Source organism: Pipistrellus hanaki (assembly GCF_964339955.1).
Source record: "Pipistrellus hanaki genome assembly, chromosome: 2".
Classification (NCBI taxonomy): Eukaryota; Metazoa; Chordata; class Mammalia; order Chiroptera; family Vespertilionidae; genus Pipistrellus; species Pipistrellus hanaki.
This window is the reverse complement of record NC_140504.1, coordinates 129,573,798-129,601,457: the sequence shown is the minus strand read 5'-3', so window position 1 is coordinate 129,601,457 and position 27,660 is coordinate 129,573,798. Positions and strand designations below refer to the sequence as shown.

Sequence of the window (27,660 nt, the reverse complement as noted above, 5' to 3'; positions counted from 1 at the left end):
CTGTTAGCAAATTCCCAAATGTACCTACACCCCTCTTTCAAAAACAGGCTTGTGGGCCTACTTTCTGCCAAGTGTTGGAACAAAGTATAATGTGTTTGGAGACTACAATCCCACAGGATCCCAGGAACTTCAGATAAATTATTCAAAGTCTCCCGGGATTGGCAAACAAGAGAGATAAAAGGCCCACACTGAGAGTGTGGGAAAGGGGAAGGAAAAAGCAGAGGCTGAGACCAAAGGTCAGGCATTCCAGAAGAGACTGTTTTCACAGGTTTTAGGTGTTTGGGGCTGGGCAAGTTAGGTAAGAAAGTGACAATTAACCGCCCATACAAGGGGAGCTAATTGGTCGTTAAGCGAGGCCTGGCAGCTCAGCTCTTCTAAAAGCAGCTACAGGCACCATACCCTTCAGCCAATCATCACACGATACTGCTGGGCATTCACTGCCCAGAGAGCCATCCAAAGATAAAGTCTTGTCGTTTGCCTACTGCCTTTCAACTGCCTGTTGTGTCAGGAAATTGCACATTTATTATATGTTTAATTACATATTTGTGGGAAAAAATCTAAGGAACCAATAGGCTAAGTAAATGATGATACTTCATTTGTTTCTCCTCTTAAAGGTAAACACACACACACACACACACACACACCTAACCCTCAAATGGAATATCATTTGAATGTCTTTTGTGTGATGCAAAGCAAGTTTGTGTACTAGTGCACAAATGAGTTGCAACTTTGTCTTTAAACAAAAAGGTCTGCAGGGTACAAGAAGGCCCTACATGCAGCTTCTTGCCCTGACTTGACTCAGGCCTGGCCTGTTTGGCAGCTCTCCATAAACCAATTGCTCTGAATTGAAACTGTCAGAAGAAAATAAAATGGGCTAAATTTATCATCACCTGTACCCACTGACACACACACACACACACACACACACACACACACACACACGGAGGTGCATTGCTAACTAAGACACAAACCAAAACGCAGCAGCCTGGTCAAACAGCCTCCTGGGAAATGCCGTTTGGTGATGTGAGCCTTTTTTTCTTCTTCTTTTTAACATCGAGAAGGAAAACAACACATGCAGGAAACCATAAAACCCTTCAAGTTAACTGTAGCTAACGGCCACTCTCATTAGGATGCAATGGGTAGGTGGTAGCCCTCCCTAGAAAGGCTGAATGTGCTCCTCTGATTAATTTCAAATTTTCTCACGTGCTGGGATCTCTGACTCTTGAACAAGCAGAGGTTCCACTCACTTTCAAAACTAGTGCCTGCGTCCACCTCATATTAGAATACATATGTATATGTATATATGTACATTTCAACCAAGTTATAATCACTTATACATAAGGGGATCCTTGGGAAATTGATAGGAAGTGGGAGGGCTGAGGGAAGTGAGGACTGGCAATCCTGGCCTATGGGCCTAAGGCTTTGCTTAAATCAGTCTCTCTATTTGGGAAGTGAAGACATCTATTTCTGCAAATCCCTACTAGGGCTCAACAGAATGGGGCCCAGTGCCTTTCCTCTCACGTCTGACCTTGTGACCTCAGAGCAGTGACTGAACTGGGCAGCGGCAGTGATTCTCCCCCTTCAGTGAGCATTGGAAATACATGGGGAAGGGCTTTTTAGGGCCCTGCCCCCAGAGTCTGTGAGAGTCTCTATAATCTTTGCTGCTAACAAGAATCTCTAGGTAACCGATGCAAGAGCTCGCATTCCAGACTGGGAGACACAGATTCCAGGGACTTATTGTTCAGAACTGAGTAGCTTCTATGTTGCTTCCACTACCCGAGGCCTGTACACGCTTATTACCTTTTTGCAACAATCCATGAGGTAAGGAACCAGAATTTCAAGAGCCCATACAGTAGGCCAGGTATTCTACATATGTGAGTCTCACTACAGCTTTACATGTTAGAAAGCATTCTTTCCATTTAACATTTTAGAACACGGAGGCTTAAAGAGGCTAAGAAATTTTACCAACTTCCTTCACAGCTAGGTGGCCTAGGAGACACTTTCCAACTAGGAAAGATAATACCACAGCTAAGATAACACAGGCAGCATAATATGCAAAAGTTATTTTGGAAGCTCTTAAGGTGCCTTTGAAACAATAAAGTCAACAAATAAGAATTGAACATTCATTATATGCAAGGCAAATTTGGGGAAATAAGATATTTAAGGCCTAGTTCCTGTCCTCTAACAATTCTAGTCTCATGAGAGAGACCAGCTTGGCTATATTAGAATTTGGAGAGCTGTGTGCAGGGCTTTAAATGGCAGGCAGCATGTGAATTTTGTGCAAAGGGGAATTTAGTAGATTTTTAGCAGTCTGACTCTATCCAGATGCCTGGAGATGCTTCTCTCCCCCCCAGAACCTTTCCACTTTAGCTTCCAAATGATAGCCAGAGTAGAGATCCAGAAATGTATATGGAGATAATTTTTCAGAGTGAATTAGAGGGGTAGGGGTCAACAAACATTAATATGGGTTCGGAAAGTATTGTGTAGGCCTTAAAGGAGAAAAAAAGGGCCTACTGTTAATGCCACCAGAGAAAAACCATGAATAACAACATGCACCTTAAGACGCCCAAATGGATAAAAGAGATTTGAATTCCTAGCAGATTCTTAATTTATTTTTTAAAAAAATCTAGATCTTTCCAAATGCCTCCTTGGGAGCCTTAAATTATTTTAAATTTATGATTAAACATTCTGACCCATAGCATTACCCAAACTGTGTTTTCTGATTCATGAGCACTCTGTAAACACAGGAAATACAGTACTCACAAATGTTGATGTCCACTCCCCAACCCCTTGCTTTCTCATTTTCTTCAGAACCCTTTCAGGGCTCTAGTGCCCCACCCCCACAGGGAGCACAAATCAAGGAAGCCCTCCACATCCGCTTACATGCTCTTTATTTTTTGCTTGGCACTTAAAGGTATTCAATTAGGAATTGACAAACCTTGCGTAAGCAACTATTACTGATTCGCATTTCTGACGGTGCCCAGGGCCAGAAGCAATGTCCTTAAAGGGAAAACGGGTTGATATTCTTAAGATAATCTCAAATTTGTTCTTTTCTATCGATCCAAATTACCTGAAAGAAAAAGTCATACTAAACTGTTTGGTTTCTCAGGTTTATTATGCCTTGTACCACCTAACACGTGAGTATCACTTAAGAATGAAAATTGATTCAGAGGAAGAAAAGTACAAAAATGTTTCTTACATTTACTCTGTCACCTCCTAGGACAGACACGCACATTTAAGCATTTATTTTTAAAGCAACATTATCAAAATCATTAAAGAAAATATTTAAAGCATCCACCCTTACATGGAAAGTCAATGGGAAAACAAACATAGTTCTTGCAAGAGAACCTTACAAAATAAAATATACTTCATATAGGCTTAATTTATGTCAAGGTTTTTATACCTAGATCTGAAAAAGCTAAACAATCTTACTATCAGTACAATGAACAAAATTAAATTGAAGCACTTTATAGAAGAGTTCTTTCTCCTTTTGCAAAGATCTTTGAAGAGATTTAAGACACCATGTTGTTTTAAGGTCTTTGAAAAACAGCAAGATACTACAATTGCAGAACACAAATACAATTAAAACGAAATATATTAGCAAATAGGCAAAAGAAAAATTTGGAAACTAGTAGCTGTAATGATCTTTAAAAGGTGAAATTATATTGAACCATGACAATTCTATTATTTTGGAGGGGGTTATTATTGCTTTTCTTTGGAAAAAAACAAAAAAACAATTGCTTATTTTGGACCACATGCTCCAAAAATGTCTTCTAGCTGGGCAGCCAGGATACACACTCCCTTACCTATACGCAGTCCCCGATGACTAAAGGCTTATTTCCAAAGACTCCTTTTTAACCCCTCCTCTCCAGTGCTGAAAAATTATAAGAAACATAAAGCACACGTTTTTAATTAACAAGCATTTGGAAAATGAAAAGGGGTTTTGTGAATGGCAATTGTTAACCCCCAAAATAAATAATAGTGCTACTTAGTAAGTTGCAGGTTCCAAACCAAATACTAATGAGCCTCAGGAAATCCAAGGCATGCATATCTCAATAATACTGGTGGGCCTGAGGCTTCTAAGAAGTGTAAATCTCCACTAGCTCAGTGTGTGCTGCACAGATTCGGAGGGGGAGAGCTCTCCTCCTTCCCCTCAGGGAGCCAGCTTCTCCTGGGTCATCCTTATTGTTGCATTTCACCTACATTAATAACCATGTTGGGCATGGCACAAAAATGGAGGCTTTAGCACATGATCCTTCCTGCTTTTGAGGAAAAAATAAATTATTCAACTTTCACATTTCTTAATTGGTAATAGCTTTCTCCTCTAATTTAACAAGCTTATTTGTTCTAAATCTGTGGAAAATAATTCTAGCCCTGCTAAGTGGTGACCATGGGCAAGTCAAGGAGAAAGCAGCTTTAGGAATATAGAAGTTAAAGAAAAGATCAGCCAGCCAGCTTTATCTTTAAAGAATTGTCCACGTTGCCCCTCCCCCCCCCTTTAAAAATTTCAAGACAAAAGGGCGACTTTAAAAAATGTGGTAAACTCAGAAAATTCCTAGAAAGCGTGTAGAAGAGTTGACACATATTCAGCCGATGCCATCATTTCAGGGTCAAGGCCTGCCACATTCGGCCGAGAGGAACTAAATATTTATTCCTCAGCAAGATGGCATTTGTCTCCTTCTCTGAGAGCTCACTGGTTTCCACGCTAAGGCAGATGGTGAAGCTTCCACACACTGTAGGGCGCTCCTAATCTTAGGCTTCAGGCATAAGAATGACAAAAGTCAAGATTTAGGGTTCAGTTCCAGCTGATTTTATTTCCTTCTCAAAAAAAGTTATTTACAGAAGGTATATATCAACAATCTGACAGGCAGTGAACTTGACATGATTAGCTGGCATGATTTTTCTTTTCTTTCCCCCCAAACATTGTTTTTTGTGGCCTTAAATTTTAAGACAAATATTCTACACGGCATATTGCACAGGATGGATGGCAAAAAAAAAAAAAAAAGTTTAAAAACAAAAACCCTTAACGGAACTGCCTTCAAAGGCAGACGTCCTAGTGCCTGTCATGTTATATTAAACATACATACACACAATCTTTTTGCTTATTATAATACAGACTTAAATGTACAAAGATGTTTTCCACTTTTTTTCAATCTTTAAACACAACAGCTATAAACCTGAACACATATGCTATCATCATGCCATAAGACTAAAACAATTATATTTAGCGACAAGTAGAAAGGATTAAATAGTCAAATACAAGAATGAAAAACGCAGTACATAGTGTCGCGAACTCAAATCGGCATTTAGATAGATCCAGTGGTTTAAACGGCACGTTTTTGCTTATAAAAAAAGTGCAAAAAAGATGTGGTTTACAAATTAAAGCTACAGGATCCCTTTTTGCTGTAAATGCACCAGTTTTAAAGCCTTTGCACAGAACAGTATCTTGTTTAAAAAATGTGTTTTTCTTAAAAGCATACAGTGTTTGGCTAATTCTCCTCCCCTTTTCATAAGACTGGGGTGGAAGGGTGAATACTGGTGGCAGGTTAAGGGATACTGTCACTTTAAGAAGCCTGCAGATTGAAGTGTAAACATGGAGAAATTAGGGGCTGATTTTTTTAAAACTGTGAGATATTAACCAGCCGCCTTATTATAAAATCAGGAAATCCAAACAGCGATTTACACCGATTAACACCCCCTTTATATATTTTTTACAAAAATACACTGAGAAAATAATCAAACGTTTTCATCTCTCTTGTCTTTTTTTGTTTTTTAAAAGTGTCAAAAGTCTACATTTAAATATAAAAAATTAAAAGTTAAAACTCTAGCCCTTCAGTGAAGGAGACGTAAAATGGCGTGGGTAACAACAACTACAAAAAAAAAAAAAGAAAAAAAAAAGGAAAAAAAAGAAAGAACGAAAGAAAAAATAGAAAAAGGAATAAGTAAAATAAGAAAGAAAAAAAAAAGGACAAAAATAAGAAAAAAAAATGTTTGGCCAGTATAAATACGTCCACATATAAAATGGCATCTGATTACATTTACAAGAAAAAAGAAGTACGAGGATGGAGCATCGGTGAGGGAAAAAGAACACGTCTTCTCATTTACACCTAGAAGGAATAAACACATACACACTGAGAAAAAATTTGGTCCTGAATTGTTTTTCTTTAAAAGTCCAGCACAGATTTGAGTTGCGTTTGAATCCTTTAAACAGTTAAGAATGAAAAAAAGCTGGTGATAATTTTTTTGTCGTAGGAATCAAACAGAGCGCCATCTATCTGCTTTTTTATATTATCCTACACTATCTCAAAAACTGCTCAACAGTCTCATACAGAAAATCTTCAAAAAGATAGACAGGAGAACATGCTATAGTAACCCCACCAGTGAAATAATCCAACACCATCACGATTCCAATTAAGAGAAGAAAAAAACCTCTTTTTCCCCCCAGAAACCACTGGCCCGCCACGGCCCGGGCCCGCATCCAACAGCCGCCTCTCCCCCCGCGCGGCGCGGGAGGTCCCCCCCTAAGCTGATTTCATCCACGTGGAAGGCGGGGGGCGGGGGGCCCCCCCGGAGCGGCGCCGCCACCTTCTCCCCAACGTGCAAATCCAAATCCGTCTCAGTTCGTGATTCGCCCCCCCTTTTTCCAGTTCTGGTCCTCGTCGCCCCCGCCCCTGCTTCTTCCAACCAGGTCCTCGGCTCCCTTGCGAGCGCCGGTCACTCCACCGCGCCTCCGGCTGCAGGGGCTGGGTTGGGGGGGGGGGGCGGGGGGTTAAAAAAGAGGAAAAAAAGACGGGCCTGGGCCAGCCTGCAGTCTCAGTCCTCCGGGCTCTGGACCCCGCGCGGCCCCCCAACATCTGCCGTCGGTCAAGCTCGCCTCCCCGCGCCTCGTCTTCTGCAGGAAAAGTGGGGGAGGCGGAGGGGAGCGCGCGGGGCGCAAAGGACAAAGTCCCCAGGGGCGTGCGCTGGAGATTTTTACCGCCCCCCCTCCCCCTCGACGGCCCCCACAACTCCTCTCCTGACCAAGAAACACAAAACGACAAAAAAATAAAATCACTAAGGGGGCGAAGAGAGAGAGGAGGGCGAGATTCCTTCAGTCTCCAAAACATTCCCAACTCGGCTTCGCGCTGCGGTGCAGACAGACCAGTCCGGAAGCGCCGGGGTGGGGGGTGGGGATGGGGTTGGGGGGGGGGGTCTCTCTTCACGCCAAGGGGAGGACATTCAAAGGAGCTTTTTTTTTTCTTTTCTTTTTTTTCTTTTTTCTTTTTTGCCATCACAACAACATCAACAACAACAACAAAGGGTCGCCCGTCTCCTCCGCTCCCCCGCGTCCCCGGAGGGTGGGGGATGGGAGCGCGGGTCCCCGCCGCCGCCGCGCGCTCCACTCCGGCGACCCCGAGGCGGGCAAAGCGGCCGCGCTCACCACTCTTTTTTTTTCTTTTTCTTTTCCTTTTTTTCTTGTTTCCCGTCCCCTTTTTCTCTTCCTAACTCTCTCTCTCTCTCTCTGTCCACCTTTTTTTTTTTTTTTTTTTTCCTCTCCTCCTCCCTCGGTCGCCCCGGCCCACCTCTCCGGCGCGCGCCGCCGCTAGTAGGTGAAGACCAGGTTGGAGATGCTGGACTCGAGCCAGTCCCCCGAGATCATCTCGCTGACCTCGGGCGTGCAGTAGTCCGGGAACTCGAAGTGCGAGCCCGAGCCGGGCTCCAGGGCGAAGTCCAGGTCCCGGTCGAGCGCCGACGACGAGCTGAAGCTGCCCAGGGACATGCTCTCAAAGTTTGAGCTGGGGTTCAGGTCGAGCAGGTCGTCCTCGAACTCGTCGTCGGAGGCGGAGGAGCCGGCGGAGGAGGAGGCCGAGGACGAGTGGGAGGAGGACGAGGCGGACGAGGACGCGTGCGAGGGCGCGCTGGACGGCGCGGGCGAGGCGGCGCGCAGGCTGGCGTAGCCGCGGTGGTCGGCGGGCGAGCGGCCGGCGGCGGGCGACGAGGCGGCGCTGCTGCGGCCGCTGAGGCTCGGGCCGTCGGGCGCGCAGCCCGGGCCGCCCTCCTCGTACAGGCCCAGGGGGTCGCTGGGGTCGGCGGCGGCCGCCGCGCCCACGCCCGCGGGCGACCCCGCCGCCGCCGCCGCCGCGCTCAGGCCGCCGAACAGGTAGACCCGCTTCACCTTCTTCTCGGCCGGGGGCTTGCCCGCCGCGGCGGCGGCCAGCGAGGCGGGGGCCGAGCCCGCCGCACAGGCCGCGGCGCCGGGAGTCCGCGCCTTGTACAGCGCGTGGTGGTCGGCGGCCGCGGCGCCCAGGGGCAGCAGGGCGGCGGCCCCCGCCTGCTCCGCCGCCGCGAAGGACGAGGCGGCCGCCGCCTTCCCGCCGCCGCCCGTGAGGATGAGCTTGGCGTGCGGCTTGCCGCCCCCGCCGCCCGCCGCCTTGGAGCCGCAGCTCTTCTTCTGCGCCGGTTTGGAGTTGGCGCCGCCGCCGCCGCTCGCGCCGCCGCCTCCGCCCCCCGCGCCGCCGCCGCCGCTCCCGCCGCCGCCGCCCCCGTGGCCGCCCCCGCCGCTGCCACCGACCTTGTCGCCCTTCTCCCCCGGCTTGGAGGCGGCGGCGGCGGCCGAGGAGCCGGCGCCCGCGTTGTTGCCGGACTTCACCTTCTTCCTGGGCCGGTACTTGTAGTCGGGGTAGTCAGCCATGTGCTTGAGGCGCAGCCGCTCCGCCTCCCGGATGAAAGGGATCTTGTCGGTGTCTTTGAGCAGCTTCCAGCGCTTGCCCAGCCGCTTGGAGATCTCGGCGTTGTGCATGTCGGGCGACTGCTCCATGATCTTGCGCCGCTCGATCTGCGACCACACCATGAAGGCGTTCATGGGCCGCTTGATGTGCCCGCTGGGCGTCTTGCACCAGCTCGGGTCGTCGGCCTTGCCGCCCGTGGAGGCGGTGGAGCCGGGCGTCGGGGACGAGGCGATGCCCAGCTCCAGGCCGGCGCCCGAGTCCGAGCTCTCGCCGGCCAGCAGCGCTTCCGTGTTCTCGGCGTTGTTGGTTTGCTGCACCATGGCCCCGGCGCGGCGGGCGCCCACGCGCGCTCACAGCCTCGCGGCGGCGGCCGCGGCAGGATCGCCGGGCCCTCCCGGCCGAGCGCACGCCGAGCGGGAGGACGCCCGCGGCGGCCGAGCGGGCCCCTCCGCTCCCGGCCGGGGCGGGCGGAGGTGGCGGCGGGCGAGAGCAAAGTCTCCAAAAGCGGAGGGGAAGGAGTCCTGCGCCTCTTGCAGAGAGGAGTTATAGTTCCCAGGCTGGTGAGCCTCTCCCTCCCTCTCGCTCTCTCTCACCGCGCCGCAGTTTGCTCTGTCTCTTGGCTCCGAGTCTGGAGACCGTGCTAAAGTGGAGAGGAGTTTCTTGAACGCTGGTTGCTGAAGCTTCCAATGCAAGTTTCTCGCCGCCTCCCAGGCAAGTCCTTTTTTTTTTTTTTTTTTCCCCTCCTCTCTCCTCCTTCCCCTGAAGCAGTTGATTCCAGTTCACTTAGCGCTCTCGGGAGCTCAGGAAAGCGACATCGTCTGTATCACTTAGTGCCTCTCTCACAATGCAAAGCAAAAAAGAGACTGGCTCCAATACTCTGTGGGCGGAATCGGCACTAAGGAGTTTGTGTAATTATTTTGTTGCAAGGTAGGAAGCCAAAAAGCCTTCATGCAACAGACTGGCATGAATAAATGTATGTTTTCCCCTCCCTTCTGCAGGAAGGGAGCTGGTAGTGGTAGAGTTCCTCCAGTGCAGACTCTTAAAGAGCGTGCAAGAACCAGAGACCCCGGAGCGAACGCGGCCTCTTCCCCTCACACACCGTTTCTCTTGCTGCAGCTTAGAGCAGACCCCAATTCCGCCTCGCGCCTCTTTATCCTTTCACAGTCTTGGCCCCGGCCAATCAGCCGCTGTAACCAACGCTTCCTCGTGCCAAGCCCCTCCCCCGGGCTTCCCATTGGCTTAGGACCCTTTGCAATAATAATCTCCGCGTGCAATGAGAAGCTCCAAATCTGACCTCATTCCAATTTACAGAGCAAACTTTTTAAAAGGGCTAGAAGTACAGCTGAGATTTCTGCTGCCTCTTTTTTCCTTTTGCTGTGAGTGTGTGTGTGTGTGTGTGTGTGTGTGCGCGCGCGTGCGCGGGTGTGTGTGTGTGTGTGTGTGTGTGTGAAGAGGATGTTAATGCATGAAATTATTAAAGGGAGAGACAAATGTATTCTAACCATTATGTTAGATAACAAGGGGCTGGGAGTGGGGTGAGGGGGGTAAGGGTGAAACACTGTAAATGGAAGCTTTCTGCTTAAAAGCCAAGTGATTATTTTTATTAGTTCTTTTCACTGTTGGAATAAAGAATCAGTCTGTAGTGCAAAATCTGCTCCTAGGCCCCTTCATAAAGCCAACGATGTAAAAGGGGAGGGAAAGCTACAACAGTAAATCAATAGATATTGAAAACCATTAAGAAAGTGGTACCTAGACACCTGTCATCACAATTACTTTAACTCTAGGTACAGCACAGATGCTGACGTATTGTGTAAATCCCCTCAGAGTGATTTTTGTGCTGTTTGTGGACGGCAAAAAAGAGGAATTTCTGCATTAATTACTTGCTCTCTTAACCAAACAGGGGCTATTTAATGATTTAAACACCTATAAATCCTGGATAGCCCAAACAGAAGAGCTTTCCCTTGGAAAACACCAGGCAGTGTGCTGTAATTAATTCAATGGGAGAATTTCTATAGAGTCATAGGGTGATAATGGCGAGTATAGGATGGGAATCTATTGTGCTTTTTAAATATTTGTTTCCACATTCTCAAAATTAAACATTACATCACTCCCTGTCCTCCCCCTCAAACCCTCCTACATATATTTTTTCCTGTATACTCCTCCTATATATTTGTTTTTGGAATCAAATGGAACTGAAAGGCCAGGGCAAAGAGAAACCATAGAAGAAGGTGGTAACTGGTAGCGGAAGAGAATGGAGCCTCTGGATTAGTATCAGACCTGGCTGTTGGTCCCTCTTACTGGTTTTGTAACCCTGGGGATGTGACCAGGTCTGTTTCCCTCATCTGATACTGGAACACTAGGAGCTACTTTATATAGGGTTGGTGTGAGGGTTCAATGAGTTTGATGTATAGTAAGCCCTCAGTGAATGCTATTATCCTTCCCTTGATAATTCAAATGCTCGAGATACTCCTCCACATAGAAGCGGCCTATTGTTCAAGAGACTAAAAAGATGGCCACTGATGTGAAAAAACAATCACAGATCATGGATGTGAACCATCCAAGGACAATAGTGGCAATCCTGTGGTCTCAACGATTTTAAAAGAAAGGGACTTTGTGAAAGTACTGCGAGCACTGTGGCAAAGAAAAGGTGCTTTACTTAGTCAGGACACATGCTAATGTGGCCACAGAAATTACTGTTGTTCCAAAGTGTGAAAATTGGAATTCTAGTAAAAATGGGCCCTTCCTAACACCGTGACAGTGAACTGTTTTTCTACAGGCCAGTGATGGGTGGTTGGGGAGGGCCAACTCAACATAATTAAGTCAGCTTTCGATTCAGACCAAACTAGTGCTAGGCAGCAAATTTCTATTTATCTTGTCAAACTTTTAAAGTATGGAGGCTGGCGAGAGGCCCAGATTGTCAGATTTAGAATTTTACTGGAAAGAACACCCTTTGGAGACATGTGAGTGGATCTCTAAGGATCAACCACAAGTAAGAATGTTTTTGTGGGTAAAAGCAAACAATTTTTGACTATTAGTTATCCATATCCATATGCTTTTCTTTTAGAAGGAGAAACAGATCTTAAGAAAAAAATACCCACAGACACTCTTTCTGCATATAACAGAGTTGGTGTGTTATCATGCACTTAAATTTCTTTGTCAAAATACACCCCTAAATATTATCAATCTGACATTAAAGCCGCTCTAAGAGGACTATTGTTTTTGTAAAATCAATACTGTCACTAAAATAAGAAAAAGAATAAATACTTTATTTTGGAATTTGTACCAACAAATGATTGGAGAGTAGCTCTTTTGTGAAAATTCAGTCAAGCTGGGTATCAATATAATGGTTTATATTTCTAAAGCCATTTATGCTTCCACCACTGAATATGAAAAGTGGAAGTTAATCAAAGCAGTCATAGTAATTTTGTTTATATTTAAAGAACATTTTTTTTATAAGTATGTACCCCCCCCCAAAAAAAAAAAAAAACAACAACAAAGCCCTTGGCCTATTTCTGTTATTTAGTGTATTTTCTATATTGTAACAAATCCAACAGATGCTTGAAAACACCATTGTTACACACCACTAAGGAAGAAAACCTGCCAACGAAACTGTGACACCCCCCAGTTGTAGGACAGAGACCTATTTCAGAGATGTTGAAAAGGAAAATGTTATTAGAATGGAACTCTTGGTTATTATTTAATATTTTAATTAGTATTAGTCATTTCCAATAATTTTGTAAGATTACTATAGTATATGTGAATGCTTAGACTTCTGAAGTAGGTTTGTTCTTATGTTAGTAATTGTCTTAAAATGTAAGAAACATGTGATAAACAACCTTTTATTAAAGTCAACCTTTCTGGCCAACTGACTAAGTGTGTGCACCCTGCACTGTGTTAGGCCTCTGACTAATAAATAATGAGGAAAGATTGCTGGGTTCTCATTACTTAATTACACGTGCTTTATAACCAGTTCTCCATTACTGACATCCCCCCCCCAATACAGATATTTGGTGGCCCCTACTAAACCAGTACTCAGTGTTCCCTCTGCTGGCTTTGCAGTACATGAAGTAATTCTTGATAATGCTGCTCTTTAAGTCATATTAACAGAAAACAAAGATAATTTTGCAAAAACATTTTTTTCTCTTTTAGATAATAGGTTATCTTTGTTAGCAATGATGTTAGACATTTCCAATTTTGAATTAAGAGAAATATTTTATCTTATTTATTTTCCACTAAGTAATGGAATTCTATGTGAGATGTAGTGTGATATCTGCTAATTCATTTCTTCTGCTCTCATACACCTGCACAACATAAAATTTCACAAACGTCCATAAAATAGTATGGGTATAAATGGAAATAGGATTCTATCCCATTCTAACCCACTGCTTAATATATTCCTATAGTATAGAGGTGGGTAGGGTGGGACCTGAAGGGAAATTAGTTTAACAAATCTGGATGCTCAGATTTGCCTTGCCTTGGTTATAGAAACTATGATTGTAACAGCTGGGCTAACCTGGAAAATATTCATGTCAAATATAAATTGGGGGGGGGGGGGGGGTTAAAAATATATATAGGAAAAAAAAAACACACCCTGTCTTTGTTACTTTAGCAGACAGGATAGAAGCAGCCCTGGGAAATTTGATGTCATTGACCTTTGTCAACTGAAAGGCCCCCAGGCTTTTCAGTTCCACATTTTCTGGAAAAGGACTCTCCATCCCAGACTGACTTCTCAATCAAGTAGACAAACAGCACTTACACTTCATCCTTTTGGGTTGATGAAGCTGTACTGGGACTGGACTTCCTTTTGGTGGGTTGCATGGAGAAAGAGTAATCAAAATAAGATGGAAGTATTTCTTACTTGCAAATATCAAAATAGGATTCTGGAGTAAAATAAAACCCATGATATATTTTTACTCTTAGAATACACTGAGAGATAAGAACCCTGAATTTCTAATAAATTTTTACCATTTTTCTCTCCCCTCCTAACCAGCCACTAGCATCTGATGGGCTTAAATAGCACTTCATACCAATGCCAACTCATTTTCCTTTCCTCTCAATTTTCTGATGAGAACAAGGAGAAAGCGAGTGTTTGTGTGGGTCACGTAGATTGGAAGCATAAACAGGAGCCTTTGCTCCATTTCCTAAGGCCCAAGCCAGGCAAACCCGCGGGGAGCCAGGGCTTGCTCTGCCTCCAGCCGGCTCCCCACTTGGGGAGGACTCGCCGCCAGGTGGCATCGCTGAGCCTCCCTGCGCCCTGGAGGAGACCTGGGAAAACGTGGCGGTGGTGGTGGTGGGGGGGGGGATCCATAGACTTCTTTCTTTCCCCCCTTCCTCCGCTCCCGAACTCTTATCACCCCCCACTCCGCTATCTCCTTCAGCAGTTTAAACAACCAGCGGTTAATAGGGTGTGACGGTGAATCGTAATGATTTTCCCCCCCATAAATCAAAGTGTAGAGCCACCGATCGCCGCCTCCTGCTCCCTTGTCAGAAGCTCCCCGATTTGGGGGAAGCCTGGTCAGCCACCATTTGGATGGAGCGCCTGCACCCGGGAGAGGATCCATGTACCGCGTCGGTATCCTGCTGTAGCGGGTGGCGACCGCGGCTTCCCCGCCAGCAGCACCGGGTTCCCTAGAGCCCCGCAGGGGAGCGGCGCGCCCGCCTCCGGGGCCAGCAGAGGCCCCTCCTCCCGCCAACATGGTTCCTGGCCGGGCGCAGGCCGCTCCCCCGCCCCAGCTCCCAGCGGCCCCGGCCGGAGGAGCGGTGCACAGCCCGGTCCCGCCTCGGCGGCCGAACCTCGCCTTTCGATCCCCGTTACCAGGATGGGGGGGGAGGGGGGAATAAAAATGGGCCCAAACCGGTTTGGCTCAATGGATAGAGCGTCGGCTTGGGGACGGAAAGGTCCCGGTTCGATTCCGGTCAAGGGCATGTACCTTGGTTGCGGGCGTATCCCCAGTGGGGGGTGTGCGGGAGGCGGCTGATCGATGACTCTCTCTCACCGATGTTTCTAACTCTCTTTCTCTCTCCCTTCCTCTCTGTAAAAAATCAATAAAATATATTAAAAAAATAAAAAAAATAAAAATGGGAATCGACTCGGGCTTCCTTGTTGGAGGAAAGCCTGTCCTACTGTAAACACGTCCCAGGCTCCCCTGTCAGCAGCACTTTCACACCCGTCTTTCGAGGAGGAGGCTTTCCGGCCGGGGAAGAAGCTGCCGGCGCGCACACGCGCAGCCCCGTGCATACCGCCCCCGCGCCGCACAGCTCTGAGACCCTGGAAGCTGCACCGGCCACGGCTGACGGGGTTCGTTCCCCGGGCGCTCGGCCCCTCCATCCCCCACGCCCCACCGGAGCCAGCTGAGCCCGGGCTGCGGTGCCCGGCTCCGCCACTGACCGGAACTGCCCGCCTCCCGGCCGCCTCCCCCTCGGCGCCCGCAGTCCGCGTTCCGGCCGCCCGAGTGCCCTCTGAGCGCGGTGCGCCCGCCCCCACGCCCCGGCCACCAGACTGCATGCGGATCCTGGCTGGGCACCCTCCCCCGTGTGGCTGTCTGGCTTTCCAGGAGGGCAAAGTGGGGGTGGGGTGGGGTGGGGAGGTGCGTGGGTCGATGGCAGAAAAAAGCCACGTTGGGGGGTGGGGGTTGACAATTGGTTGCACCCAAATCCTCAAGCGCCCCTCCCCCGGGGTCTGCATAGGGTAAGCGTGCTGAGTGCCCTCCCTTGCCCCATGCTCCTGTGAGGAAGGCAGGGTGGGGTGGGGAGGCGCCCCAAGGTCCCAGGGGCTCTGCGGGGAGCACCGGCGCTCCAGGGATCGGACTGTGGTTTCAGGTTCGAGAGGAGGGAGCTTATGGCGGGTAAACAGAGGCTGCGCCCCCGGCGTGGCTCCTTAGAAGCAAAGCTGTAAGGAGGGGTTCGGCTCGCAGTGCTCCCTCCTCCCCGCAACATTCGTGAGTCTCTGCTTTTCTGCCTGCCCCACCCCGGGGCGTCCCGAAACCGTCCCAGTGACCCCAGCCCGCAGCGTGGATACGAGCAAACCACCCCCCACCCCCACCCCAGGATCCCGCCCTCTGCCAACTCCGCAGCCGGGTAGAAGCGATCCCAGTGGGGGGACGCGGCTGATTTCGCTTTTGGAAAAGCCCTTGAACCAGAGCAAGCCTAAGCCCACGTCCCCAGGCTGGTTGACCTACAATTGGAGGGTGTGCGAGGGCGGGCTGGGGCGGCGCGTCTGCGGGAGGAAAACCCGCTGGAGAGTGGGCAGAGGAAGCCAAGCAAAATGTCAGATAAGAAGAGCGGAGAGGGAGAAAGAGAGGCGCTTATTGCAGAGAGGGAGGTGGGAAGGCGCGGAGAATGCACCGGCTGCCAGGTGACTTGGGGGCCCGACCTCCAGGCCCCCAGCCCATCCCTCCCGGGATCCCGGCGCGGCCAGACACCGCGGGTGGAGGAGACGGCGCGGAGCTGGGGCGGGAGTAGCGGTGGGGGAGGGGTTGGGGACTGGGAGGCAGGGGGGGCGCGGGGACCAAAGAACTCAGCGCCCCAGGCCGCACCCCGGCGCGCTGCACACCTGGCATCCAGGACTCCCCATCTGCTAGGAGCTCGCCTCCGCTGCGGCCAGGGGTGTGGGCTTGGAGAGAGATAACGACACCTCCAGCGGAGTGGATGGCTTCTGTCAACTGTCGCAATGAACTCTCCCTACTGTGTGCTGAGCGCAGCCTCCAGCTGCTGGGCCCAGGAACGGCACCAGCACCGACTCTGATGGCATCCTCACACTAGGAAATAGTCCTGTGTATATTGTTGTATAATAAATTAACCATTGGAACAATCTACTCAAATTCGCCGTGCGCAGGAGGGTGGTGGAAGCAGCCCGGGTTCTGGAGAAGCTGGGTCTGGCTGAGCAAGGCACAGACCAACAGGACGATGGGTGATTTTCCACTGCTTCCTGACGCTCGGATGACACCCCCTTCCTGTCCCACATTCCCACAGCACAGAGATCAAAATGAACAGTAACAATTTAAAATGTAGTTTAGTGATATACTTCATCTGGGCTACAGAACGGTTTGCAAATAACTGAAGGCTGTCCTTAAACATTCACATCATTAATTTCACAAATGTCAGACCTGGAACGCTGCCTGATTGAAACAAGTGCTTTGTAATGTAACTTGTGGTTGTAGTCAATCCTCACGAGAGGACATTTTTTCCATTGATTTTTAGAGAGAGTGGAAGGGATGGAGGAGGGCAAGAGAGAGAAAGAGAAACATCTATGTGACTCATGGATTGGTTGCCTCCTGGTGAAATCTGCAACCAAGGTATGTGCCTTTGAACAGGAATGGAACTCACAGCCTGACCAACAAATCAGGGCTGTAATGTGTCTTTATACTATTCTGAGAGAAAATTCATGAATATAACTTACTATGCATTGCTATGAGAACAACACACCATTGTTTTAAATCGCCATAATGCTCAAACTACAATATAAAGGGGAAATACAAGTTACAAAATTAATAATAAAGTAAATATACATTTCAAATGTGCATGCTCTGGCTATATTTCACTGAAACACCCCAAATACTGTCTAAAATGTTTAACATTCTTTCTAGGGAGTATTTCTGCCCCGATGTGAATCCTGCATTATGAGTTCCAGGCAAATGCTAAGTAATGGGAAAGCTACTGATATTCTAAATTCTTAACATCGCAGTGGATGTGGTATTCTTGCCCTGATGTGGACCCTTCCCCCATTGACTCTGGATTTGGTCAGGTGACTTGCTCCGGCTAATAGCACATTGGCAAGCATGACCAGGCAGAGGCTTGCTAAGTACCACATATGCAGGTTTGTGCACCTGAAACCCTGAGAACATGGGGTTGGGGAAAAAGCCAGTCTAACTTAGTGGAAGATGAAAGGCTTTACAGGCAGAGCCGAGATGCCTTGCCACCTGGAGGGTCCCAGGCATGCGACATGCCGTCTTGGACTTCAGCAGGAGCATCAGTTGGGGACAGCCACCTGATTGATCCCAGATGAATCCAGCGAAAGAATCACTCAGATTGACAACAGAACTATGAGAATAATGCACCATTGCTTTAAATCACTATATTTTAGTTGGCTTGTTGCATAGTAATAGAGCACATGTGTCAAACACAAGGCCCCCGGGCCAAATCCAGCCCGCCAGGCCTTGCAATGTGGCCCGCACCGCGCTGTCATCACTGCACTCCGCTGTCAGTTTATGACATTGTCAGTTTATGACTGTTCAGTAAACCATTCGGCCCGCGATTTAGGCTGGATTTTAGATTTTGGCCCCTTCTCTGATTGAGTTCGACACCCCTATAATAGAGGATGGAGAAGTATTAATTACAATGCCGCATGATAGATGCCAAAATAAAAGTCCACCCAAGAAGGTTATCTTTGCTTACTGACTCCAGATCTTCATTATGAGTTTAATAAACAAACAAACAAAAAACTCATCTATGCCTCTGGTGGATGTAAGAGTGAATTAGACTTCAGTAACCCCAAACATCTTATCTACTTTAGTTGCAAGTTGCGCTTCTTTTCATTTCCCAGATGTCCCAGAAATTCCTTCTCCCCTCAGGAGGCCTGCAGCTCACCAGCATTATCCTGTTTCCTCTCTGTCTCTCCTGCTGCTGTCTGTAGCCTTTCTTGGCCAGCTCTTTTCTCTCCACTTTTTATTTTTTATTTTTCCTTCTTCCTCATCTCATTTCTCTCCAGTTTTTCTGCTATTACAGCAACACTTATTTATTTATGGTCAGTAAACATATAAACCATATTAAGCCCTCAATAATTTGCTTTGTTAGTGTGCCTTGGCTTCCCCCCTCTTCCCCCCCCCCCACATTGCTTCTGCTTGTACATTTCTTTCAGTCAAGTGTTGGAGTGGGATGGCTATCAACTCTCTAGACTCTTGAAAAGTGTGGTGTTCACATACAGGTTGTAATTCGAATGTCATGGGATGGTGTGTTAGTCAAGGTTCCCCAGAGAAACAGAACCAGCAGGAGATAGGTAGATAGATCTCAATGATGGAGAGAAGTCCCAAGATTTGCAATCAGCAAGCTGGAGAGCCAATAGTGTGGTTTCAGTCCAAACCACAGGAGGTTTGAGACCAGGAAAAACTGAGACCAGGAAAAGTTGGGAGTTCTAAGGCAAGGGGAAAAAACGATATCCCAGCAGGCAGGTGGGCAGGCAGGCAGGCAGGCAGGGGGGAATTCTCACTGATTTGGGGGAAAGTCAGCCTTTTTGTCCTAGTCAGGTCTTCAACTGATGGGATGAGGCCCAGCCACATTATGAATTGCAATCCGCTTTCTCAGTCTATTGATTTAAGTGTTAATCTCATGAAAAACACCTTCATAGAAACACTCAGAATACTATTAAAATTATCTGAGCAACTGTGGCCCAGTCAAATTGACATGTAAAAATATGACACATATTTTCCAAATCAAAATGTAGACTATCCAAGAAGATACAGTATTGAGCTACTTTGGCAATAATAGCTTACAGTACAGGTCTTAATAGTAGCTTTTCTAGTCGGTTCAAGTAGGTTTTAGCATGGGCAGGGGGGGTTGGGGAGAGGGAATGAGCAGATCACTTTGAGAATGTAGTGGTCTCAGCTGAAGGAAATAGTGTGATAGATGAGAAAAGGGAAAACTAAAGGCTAAAATGTGTTTCCCTCTTTAAACATATAGCTTTAATTCTTGAGACTGGATAGTCCCTATTCTTAATATGCTGGATGGTATATTCAAGTTTAAGGTATGATATAGCTTAGCTCAGAATTGATATAGCTATCCTTTTCATGTACATGCTTCAAGGGTGAAATGGAAAAGAAAAAGAAAAAGAAAAAAAAATCCCTAAAACTCCACACCATGTAATTAAAGGATATTCGCACTAACCTTCTTTAGAAGTAATTTATAATGATAATCATCGCATATAATATTTAGTAGTCTATACAACAGTTTCTAGATTTAAGTCCAGCAATTCTCCAAACTAGGCTGAATGGTTCCATTTCTAAACATGTGACCTTCACGATTGCATGTAAAGGAAACTGTAGAGAAATCTTACTCATCCTTAAATGTCTCTTCCTGAAAGTGACACACGTGATTTGTGCTCACAGTCACTGGATATAACTAGGCACATGGCCCTATGTAAAGGCTTGGAAATATGGCTTTACTCTGCCCAGGAAACAAGGAAAATGAGTATGGGTGAATCCTAGAAATCTGTTCAAATTACTTATGGAATTGATATACCTCATCTACATGTGCTATAAAGCGAATTTATTTTAAGTGAATCCTATTTTCCTTTCAGCTGCATGTAGAAATCAGCAATGTTCTACCAGGAAAAATTTTTACCTTGTCTAATACTGACATTAAGGCTTAAAACAATCATTAGATACATGAACATTTCTGCTTTTGAGGGTGATGTGGTAGCAGCAAAAAGTCATCACAAGCAGAAAAAAAGATTACAAATGTCACATTTTATAAGATTATATTAAAAGGTAGTTCTAGCATATAAAACTAGAAGAAATAAATTTAGAGAGAGAAGCTAAAACTGCTAGCCATCTTCTCACCTGGCAGCATTTGCTGAGTCTGGACACAGGTTGTCATAGGAAAATAAAAGGGAAAAATAGAATATTTTATATCCACGTTGGTCAGCGTGGATAGACTGGAATCTACAGGATCATCAGGGAGCTATTTCCCCACAGGATATTTGCTGAGTGCTACAAAGACACAGAGAAATCAGTTGTAGACCAACTCATGCTAGAGAGAAGGGCATGAACAAAACAAAACAAAAACAAACAAACAAACAAAAAATATATATATGTTTTTATGTGTGTGTGTGTGTGTGTGTGTGTGTGTGTGTGTGTCACTTACCAATGGGGATATGTTCTGAGAAATGCAATTCTGTCATTATGCAAATGTCAAAGAGTGCGATTACAAAAGCCTAGATAGTATAGCCTACTACACATCTAGAATATATATATACTAGAGGCCTGATGCAAAGGGCTCCAAGGGCCAAGGCAGCAGTCCGGCTGCCTCCTAGGCCTTTGCAGCCCTGGCTTCATCTGTAAGGTCGTTCAGAAGGTTGTTCGGCTGTCTGATCTAATTAGCACATTATACTTTTATTATTATAGACCAGAGGCTCGGTGCACGAAATTCCTACATAGGGCAGGTGTGTCCCTCACCTCAGCCTCTCCAATCTGGGACATCCCTCTCACAGTCCTGGACTGTTGGCTCCCAACCACTCGCCTGCCTGCCTGCTTGATTGCATTTACTAACCGCTTCTGCCTGCCAGCCAGTTCACCCCCTAACCACTCCCTTGTCAGCCTGATTGATTCCCTTACTACTCCCCTGCCAGCCCGATTGCCCCTATCTGCCCTCCCTGCTGGCCTGGTTGCTCCTAACTGTCCTCCCCTGCTGGCCTGGTCACCCCTAACTGCTCTCCCCTTCTGGCCTGGTCACCCCAACTGCCCTCTCCTGCAGGCCTGGTTCCCCCCAACTGCTCTCCTCTGCAGGCTTGGTCCTCCCCCCAAATGCCCTCCTCTGCAAACCTAGTGCTCCTAACTGCCTTTCCCTGCAGGCCTGGTCATCCCTAACTGCCCTCCCCTGATGGCCCAGTCGCCCATAACTGTCCTCTCCTGCAGGCCTGGTTCCCCCCAACTGCTCTCCTCTGCAGGCCTGGTCCTCCCCTCATCTGCCCTCCCCTGCAGGCCTGGTCTCCTATAGGCCTGGTCGCCTGCAACTGCCCTCTCTTGCTGGCCATCTTGTGGTGGCCATCTTTGGCCACATGGGGGTAGCCATCTTGTGTGTTGGAGTGATGTTCAATTTGCATATTACCTCTTTATTATTTAGGATAGCTTATTGCTGTAGGCTTCAAAAATTACTATACTGAATATGGTAGTTAACTGTAACACAATGGTATTTGTGTATCTAAGCATATCTAAACACAGAAAAGCTACAGTAAAAATATGGTAGACAGTACTTTTCATACAACTGGCAGCACAGTAGATGTGTTTACACCAGCATCACTGTAAACACGAGTAATGGGTTGTGTTAGGACTTTACAATGGCAGTAGGTGATAGGAAATTTTCAGCTCCATTTTAAACATATGGTACTTTTTTTCAAGTTAAAAAGATCTGAATTAAGAGGAATACTTTGTTTTTGGATTGGTAAAGATGTTGATTTTTCAAAAATTGATTTATAGTTTAAATGTAATTCCAAACAAAATTTTAGTTTTTTGTTTATTTTATAGATATAATCAGGCTGATTCAAAATTGATGTGATATAGCCAAGCTGATTATAAATTAAATGGAAATGCAAATGATCTATTAGTAAAAAACATCCTGAAGCTCAGTGGATAGAGCATCAACCTGGAAACTGAAAGATCCTGGGTTCAATTTTCGGTCAAGGGCACATGCCTGGGTTGCGGGCTCCATCCCCAGTGTGGGGTGGGCAGGAGGCAGCCGATCCATGATTCTCTCTCATCATGGATGTTTCTATCTCTCTCTCCCTCTCCCTTCCTCTTTGAAATCAATAAAAAAATATATTTTTAAAAAGTTCTGAAGATGAAAAACAAAGGTGGAGAATTCATTACACTTCCAGATTTTAGTAATTAACACAGTGTAATATTGGTGTCAGATTAAACAAATTATAGACCAAATGAACACAAAAGAGTAAAAAATAGACTTACATTAATAGAATTACTTGGTTTACAATAAAACAGCACTCTAATTTTGTTAGGAAAGGGAAGTGGACTTATTGCTCTCCACCCCCCCCCCACCCTGCCTCCAACATATGGTGTCAGGGCAATTGTATATCCACACGGAAAAAATAAAAAAGAATCTTGACCTCTAATTCATACCATATACAAAAATTAATTTATCATATATCATAGTCATAAATGTTCAGAGAAAACTTAGGAGGATATACTTATGACCTTGAAGTAGGCAAATATTTCTTACATAGGACACAAAAGCACTAAGCAGAGAAGAAACCAAACACTGGTATAAAATATTTATAATACATCAATCTGATAGATAACCCATAAGAATAACTAAAATTAAAATAGTAACCAAGTAAGAGATATGGACCATCTGAAATTCTCATATATTTGGTGGGTATGTACAATGGAATAATCACTACTTACTAATCTAATATGTCTAGATATATACTCAAGAGAAAGGAGTGTATATATGCTCACCAAAGAGCACAGACAAGAATATTCATGCCCAAACCTGGCAGCAATCCAAATGTCCATTACAGAAGAATAGATAAGTATCTTATGAAATTTTTACCTGATGAAAAACTGCACAGAAACAAAAGAGCAGAAAAGAAGTAAGCCCAAAAGAGTATGTGTTGTATGATTTCCATTTGCGTGAAGTTAGCTCAGGAACAGGCAAATACAATTGTTAGTGATAGAAGTTAGAGACATGGGGGAGAATCCAAGATGGCTGCTCGGGTAGGTACCTAGCCGCAGCCGCACGCAACAATTTCAATAAAATACAACTAAAATATAAAATGGACATTACCCAGAACTACAGGAAAGTCAACTGACTGGAAATTCTACAACGAGAAGCAAGGAGAAAACCAGAAGGAAGCGCGGAGGAGCTGTAAAAGCCCAAGGTACGGAGACACGCGGCGCGCGCGGAGAGGACGGAGCCAGAGATGAGGGAGGCCGAGTGTCTGGCTGGCGTTCCCAAGCGGGAAGGAGATAAACACTCCAACTGTGCTGGGCCCCCGACTGCTCTGAACCCCCGTTCTAGGCCAGACCCTGGGGACCCAGGCTCATCCAGAAGGAGCTGGGCTGTAAGGCGGAACCCAGGGAAGCGGCGAAAGGAGGTCCCAGAGGCGCTCACACTGCACGCAGAGAAGGGACGGCCGGCTGTGCCGTAGGACTGCCCTGGTGGGAAGGAGACAGGGGCTCCAGACTGCTCTGAACGCCATCTCCAACTCCACTTCCAACTGAACTGAACCCCAGTTTCGGGCCCATTGCGGGAGAGCTTACACTGTTTGGTAGCAGGCGAAAATCGAGGGCACCTTTCTCTCAGAGGTGCTTGCAACAAGTACTGAAGGACCCTGAGTCTCAGGAGTCGCATAGGGCGGGGCTGACGGAAGCCAAGGCTGTAGGCTCCACCCTGAAACACCGCCCCATCAGGAAAGCTGCCTGCGAAAATGCCTAAACCAAATAGATCACAAACGAAAGAAATGGAGGACAAAAAGTGACTGGATATAGAGTTCAAAACCACACTTATAAGGTTTTTCAAGAGACTCCTAGAAAAGGCCGATAAAATAAATGAGACCTATGAGGATATGAAAAGGGATCAACAAGAAATGATAAGGGATCAACAAGAAATAAAGAATACATTGTCTGAAATAAAAAATATTATACAGAGTCCTAAAAACAGAATAGAAGATCGCAAGAATCAAGTCAAAGATTTGGAACATAAAGAGCCAGAAGACACTCCTCTGCAGAAGCTAGAAGGCAAGAGAATCCAGAAAATTGAAGATGATGTAAGAAACCTCTGGGACAACTTCAAACGATCCAACATCAGAATCATGGGGGTCCCAGAAGAAGAGAGAGAGCAAGATATCGAAAACATACTGAAAGAAATAGTGACAGAAAACTTCCCCCACCTGGGGAAAGAATTGGACTTACAAGTCCAGGAAGCACACAGAACTCCAAATAAGAGGAATCCAAAGAGGACCACACCAAGACAAATCATAATTAAGATTCCAAGAGCAAAGGACAAAGAGAGAATATTAAAAGCAGCAAGAGCTAAGCAGGTGGTTACCTATAAAGGAGCACCTATACGATTGTCAGCTGATTTCTCAACAGAAACCATGCAGGCCAGACAGGAATGGCAAGAAATATTCAAGGTGATGAATAGCAAGAACCTACAGCCAAAAATACTCTACCCAGCAAAGCTATCACTCAGAATCGAAGGTCAGATAAAGAGCTTCACTAATAAATAAAAGCTAAAGGAGTTCATCACCACCAAATCAGAATTATATGAATTGCTGAAGGGGGTTCTTTCAGAAGAGAAAGTAAATAAAGATAAAAATTATGAACAACAAATACGTAACTATAAACAAGTGAATCTAAAAACCAAGGAAATTAAAAAAAAAATCTGATGAACAATATTAACTGTTGAATATAATAGAATCAGAGGTATGGAAGGGGAGTGAATTGATGATTCTTGGGGAAAAGGGGAGAGGGGAATGTGGGAAGAGACTGAACATAAACTGTGCACCTATGGATGAGGACAATGGGGAGTGGGGAAAGGGCAGAGGGTGGGGTGGGAAAGGGGGGGGAAAGGAACACTTGTAATAATATGAACAATAAAAATTTATTTAAAAAAAAAAAAAGAAGTTAGAGACATGGTTATCTGTCCATGAGGGCTTGGCTGGAAATGGCCATGACAGAACTTTCTAGAATACTTGAAATGTTCACTATATTAATCTCAGTAATGCTTGCATGGGTGCACACCTGTATAAAAATTTATCAAGCAGTACACTAAAGATCAGTGCTGTTTTTTGCATTGAATAGATATATACCTTGAGAAAAAGATGAATCAGAGAAAGACAAAGATATTTAAAGGAAACCTGCTTTTCAGTACTCAAAAGCAGGAGTCAGCAAACATTATCTGTAAAGGGCCAGACAGCAAATAGTTCAGGCTTGTAGGTTCTGTCATGACTACTTAACTCTGCTGCTATAGTGCAAAAGCAGAGATAGACAGTAAATAAACAATGACCATGGCTGTGTTCAAATAAACTTTATTTACAAAAATAGTGCTGGCCTGATTGGGCCTGCCAGCCATGGTTTACCAACTCCTGCTTTAAAGCATTAGCAAAGATGTCACCTGTAGTTAAAATATCACAAAATAGAATTCCTTCTTCTATAATATGATGTGATTGTAGTAAGGCCTCTTCTAGCCCAAATACCATATGATTGCTTTTGAAATACTGGAAGTAGGGTGTGTGTGTGTGTGTGTGTGTGTGTGTGTGTGTAGACATAAAGGGATGCCAGTAATTATATCAAAATAGTTATAAATTACCTCTCCCACCTTTCCCTTTCTCTATACCTTCATCCTTCTCCTTATTGAATCAGGAATGGATTTTCACGCAACATTAACAAATACTTGTGGGATATTCATTACACAGTGCACACAAGGCTTTCGTGGTCACCCATCCTAGAGGTAATGATGGTGTAATAGGTCATATATAGTGGAAATAAAATTAGATATGGTTTCTGCCCTCAAGGACCTGTATGATGAAAGAGTCAGAAATTAAGTAAATACAGATAGAAAGAAGTAACTATGTAAGTGCTGTAAAGAAAAATAAATTGGCATGTGAGAAGGAATAAAAGGGGCATAATTTAAAAATGGAGTTGGTCAGAGCAGACTTCTCTGGGGCTGGATCGTTAAAAGTGAGACCTAAGGAATGAATACAAGCTGGCTAGGTGAAGAAAGATACGGTATGTGGGAGGCAGGGAGAGAACAGCAGGCAGAAGGAACAGAATGTGCCAAGACAGGAGAAAGGAAAGCTTAGCACGGGAAACTAGTGAGGCTAGAATGTGATGAGCATGAAAAAAAAAAAAAAAAAAAAAGTGGCACAGAAGAAAAAGAAGTGGTGAGTAAAACCCAGACTGTACAGGGAAATTTAGATGTTTTTGTTGTTGTTGTTAATTCTTACCCTAGGATATTTTTCCATTAACTTTTGGAGAGAGTGGAAGGGAGGAGGAGAGACACACAGAGAGAGAAATATTGATGTGTGAGAGAAACATCCATTGGTTACTTACCACACGAGCCGGCGATCAAGCCTGCATGTGAGGTACATTGCCCTTGACCAAAATCAAACCCTTCAGTCTGAAGGCTGACACTTTATGAACTGAGCCAAACCGGCTAGGGCTAGATTTATTTTAAATGCCATGGGAAGTCATGGACTGATTTTAAATAAGTGAATGGCATGGCCTGCTTAATATTTTAAAAACATCACTCTAATTCACTGTGTAGAGAATTCATAGAGAGAGCAATATGATCTTTTGAAGACTACTGTGGTGCCCCCCCTCCCCTACCCCCACCATCTACCCCCTGGAAATGACGTTTGGACAGCAACGAAGGAAAGAAATGAATGATTTGGGGATACATTTTGGAGGTAAAACTGATAGAACTTAGTAATGGACTGTTTTAGGGAAATGAGGGAGAAAAAAGACTTGAGAAGAGTAGGGAAGTACCAAATGATCATTTAGGAAAGAAAGCAACTGAGTTTTCTGGAGATACCTAGTTAGGTTGCCAAGCAATGTTTAGGTCCGATGTTGGCTTTTCATTGACACTAGTGAGTTTAGTTGTGTTTTTGAGTATAAGCACAAAAAAAATGATTTGGTTCATCTGAGGTTGGGGTTTGATGTGTTTGTCAGGGGAGAAAGAAGCATGGCAATTACTATAGTATTTTCAAAGGATTTATTCTACTGAGTGATTGTGAGACTCTACTAGGGGTGTCAAACTCAATCAGAGAAGGGGCCAAAATCTAAAATCCAGCCTAAATCGCGGGCCGAATGGTTTACTGAACAGTCATAAACTGACAATGTCATAAACTGACAGCGGAGTGCAGTGATGACAGCGTGGTGCGGGCCACATTGCAAGGCCTGGCGGGCTGGATTTGGCCCGCGGGCCTTGTGTTTGACACATGTGAATAGAGAAGTCAAGGAAAGAGGCTGACGGGGAGGGTGGGACTGATAGGGTTGTGGAATGAAAGTCATAATAAGATAGAAGATGGTGGGAGAGTGGGGTGATGGACTGAATATGCTGAAAGTAAAAGAGTTTTATTTGAGCATGGGATGTCTGATTTTAGATTTTACAGTTGTTTATTTTGTAAATATATATATATATATATATATATATATATATATATATATATATTTAAAATATATTTTATTGATTTCAGAGATGAAGAGAGAGGGAGAGAGAAATA

General features: G+C 45.7%; 1 protein-coding gene across 1 annotated transcript; it reads right to left on the bottom strand.

Annotated features, from left to right (window-relative positions):
- Positions 1-4,787: 4,787 nt before the first annotated feature.
- On the bottom strand, positions 4,788-10,003 carry SOX4 (SRY-box transcription factor 4). Its single transcript, XM_084872375.1, has one exon. It carries the CDS (start codon positions 9,026-9,028, stop codon positions 7,583-7,585), a length of 1,446 nt encoding a protein of 481 aa, XP_084728501.1. The 5' UTR covers positions 9,029-10,003; the 3' UTR covers positions 4,788-7,582.
- Positions 10,004-27,660: the final 17,657 nt, after the last annotated feature.

Bases quoted from the DNA above. Each gene is read 5' to 3' on its own strand.
- SOX4 (XM_084872375.1), bottom strand. From the start codon at position 9,028: ATGGTGCAGCAAACCAACAACGCCGAGAACACGGAAGCGCTGCTGGCC.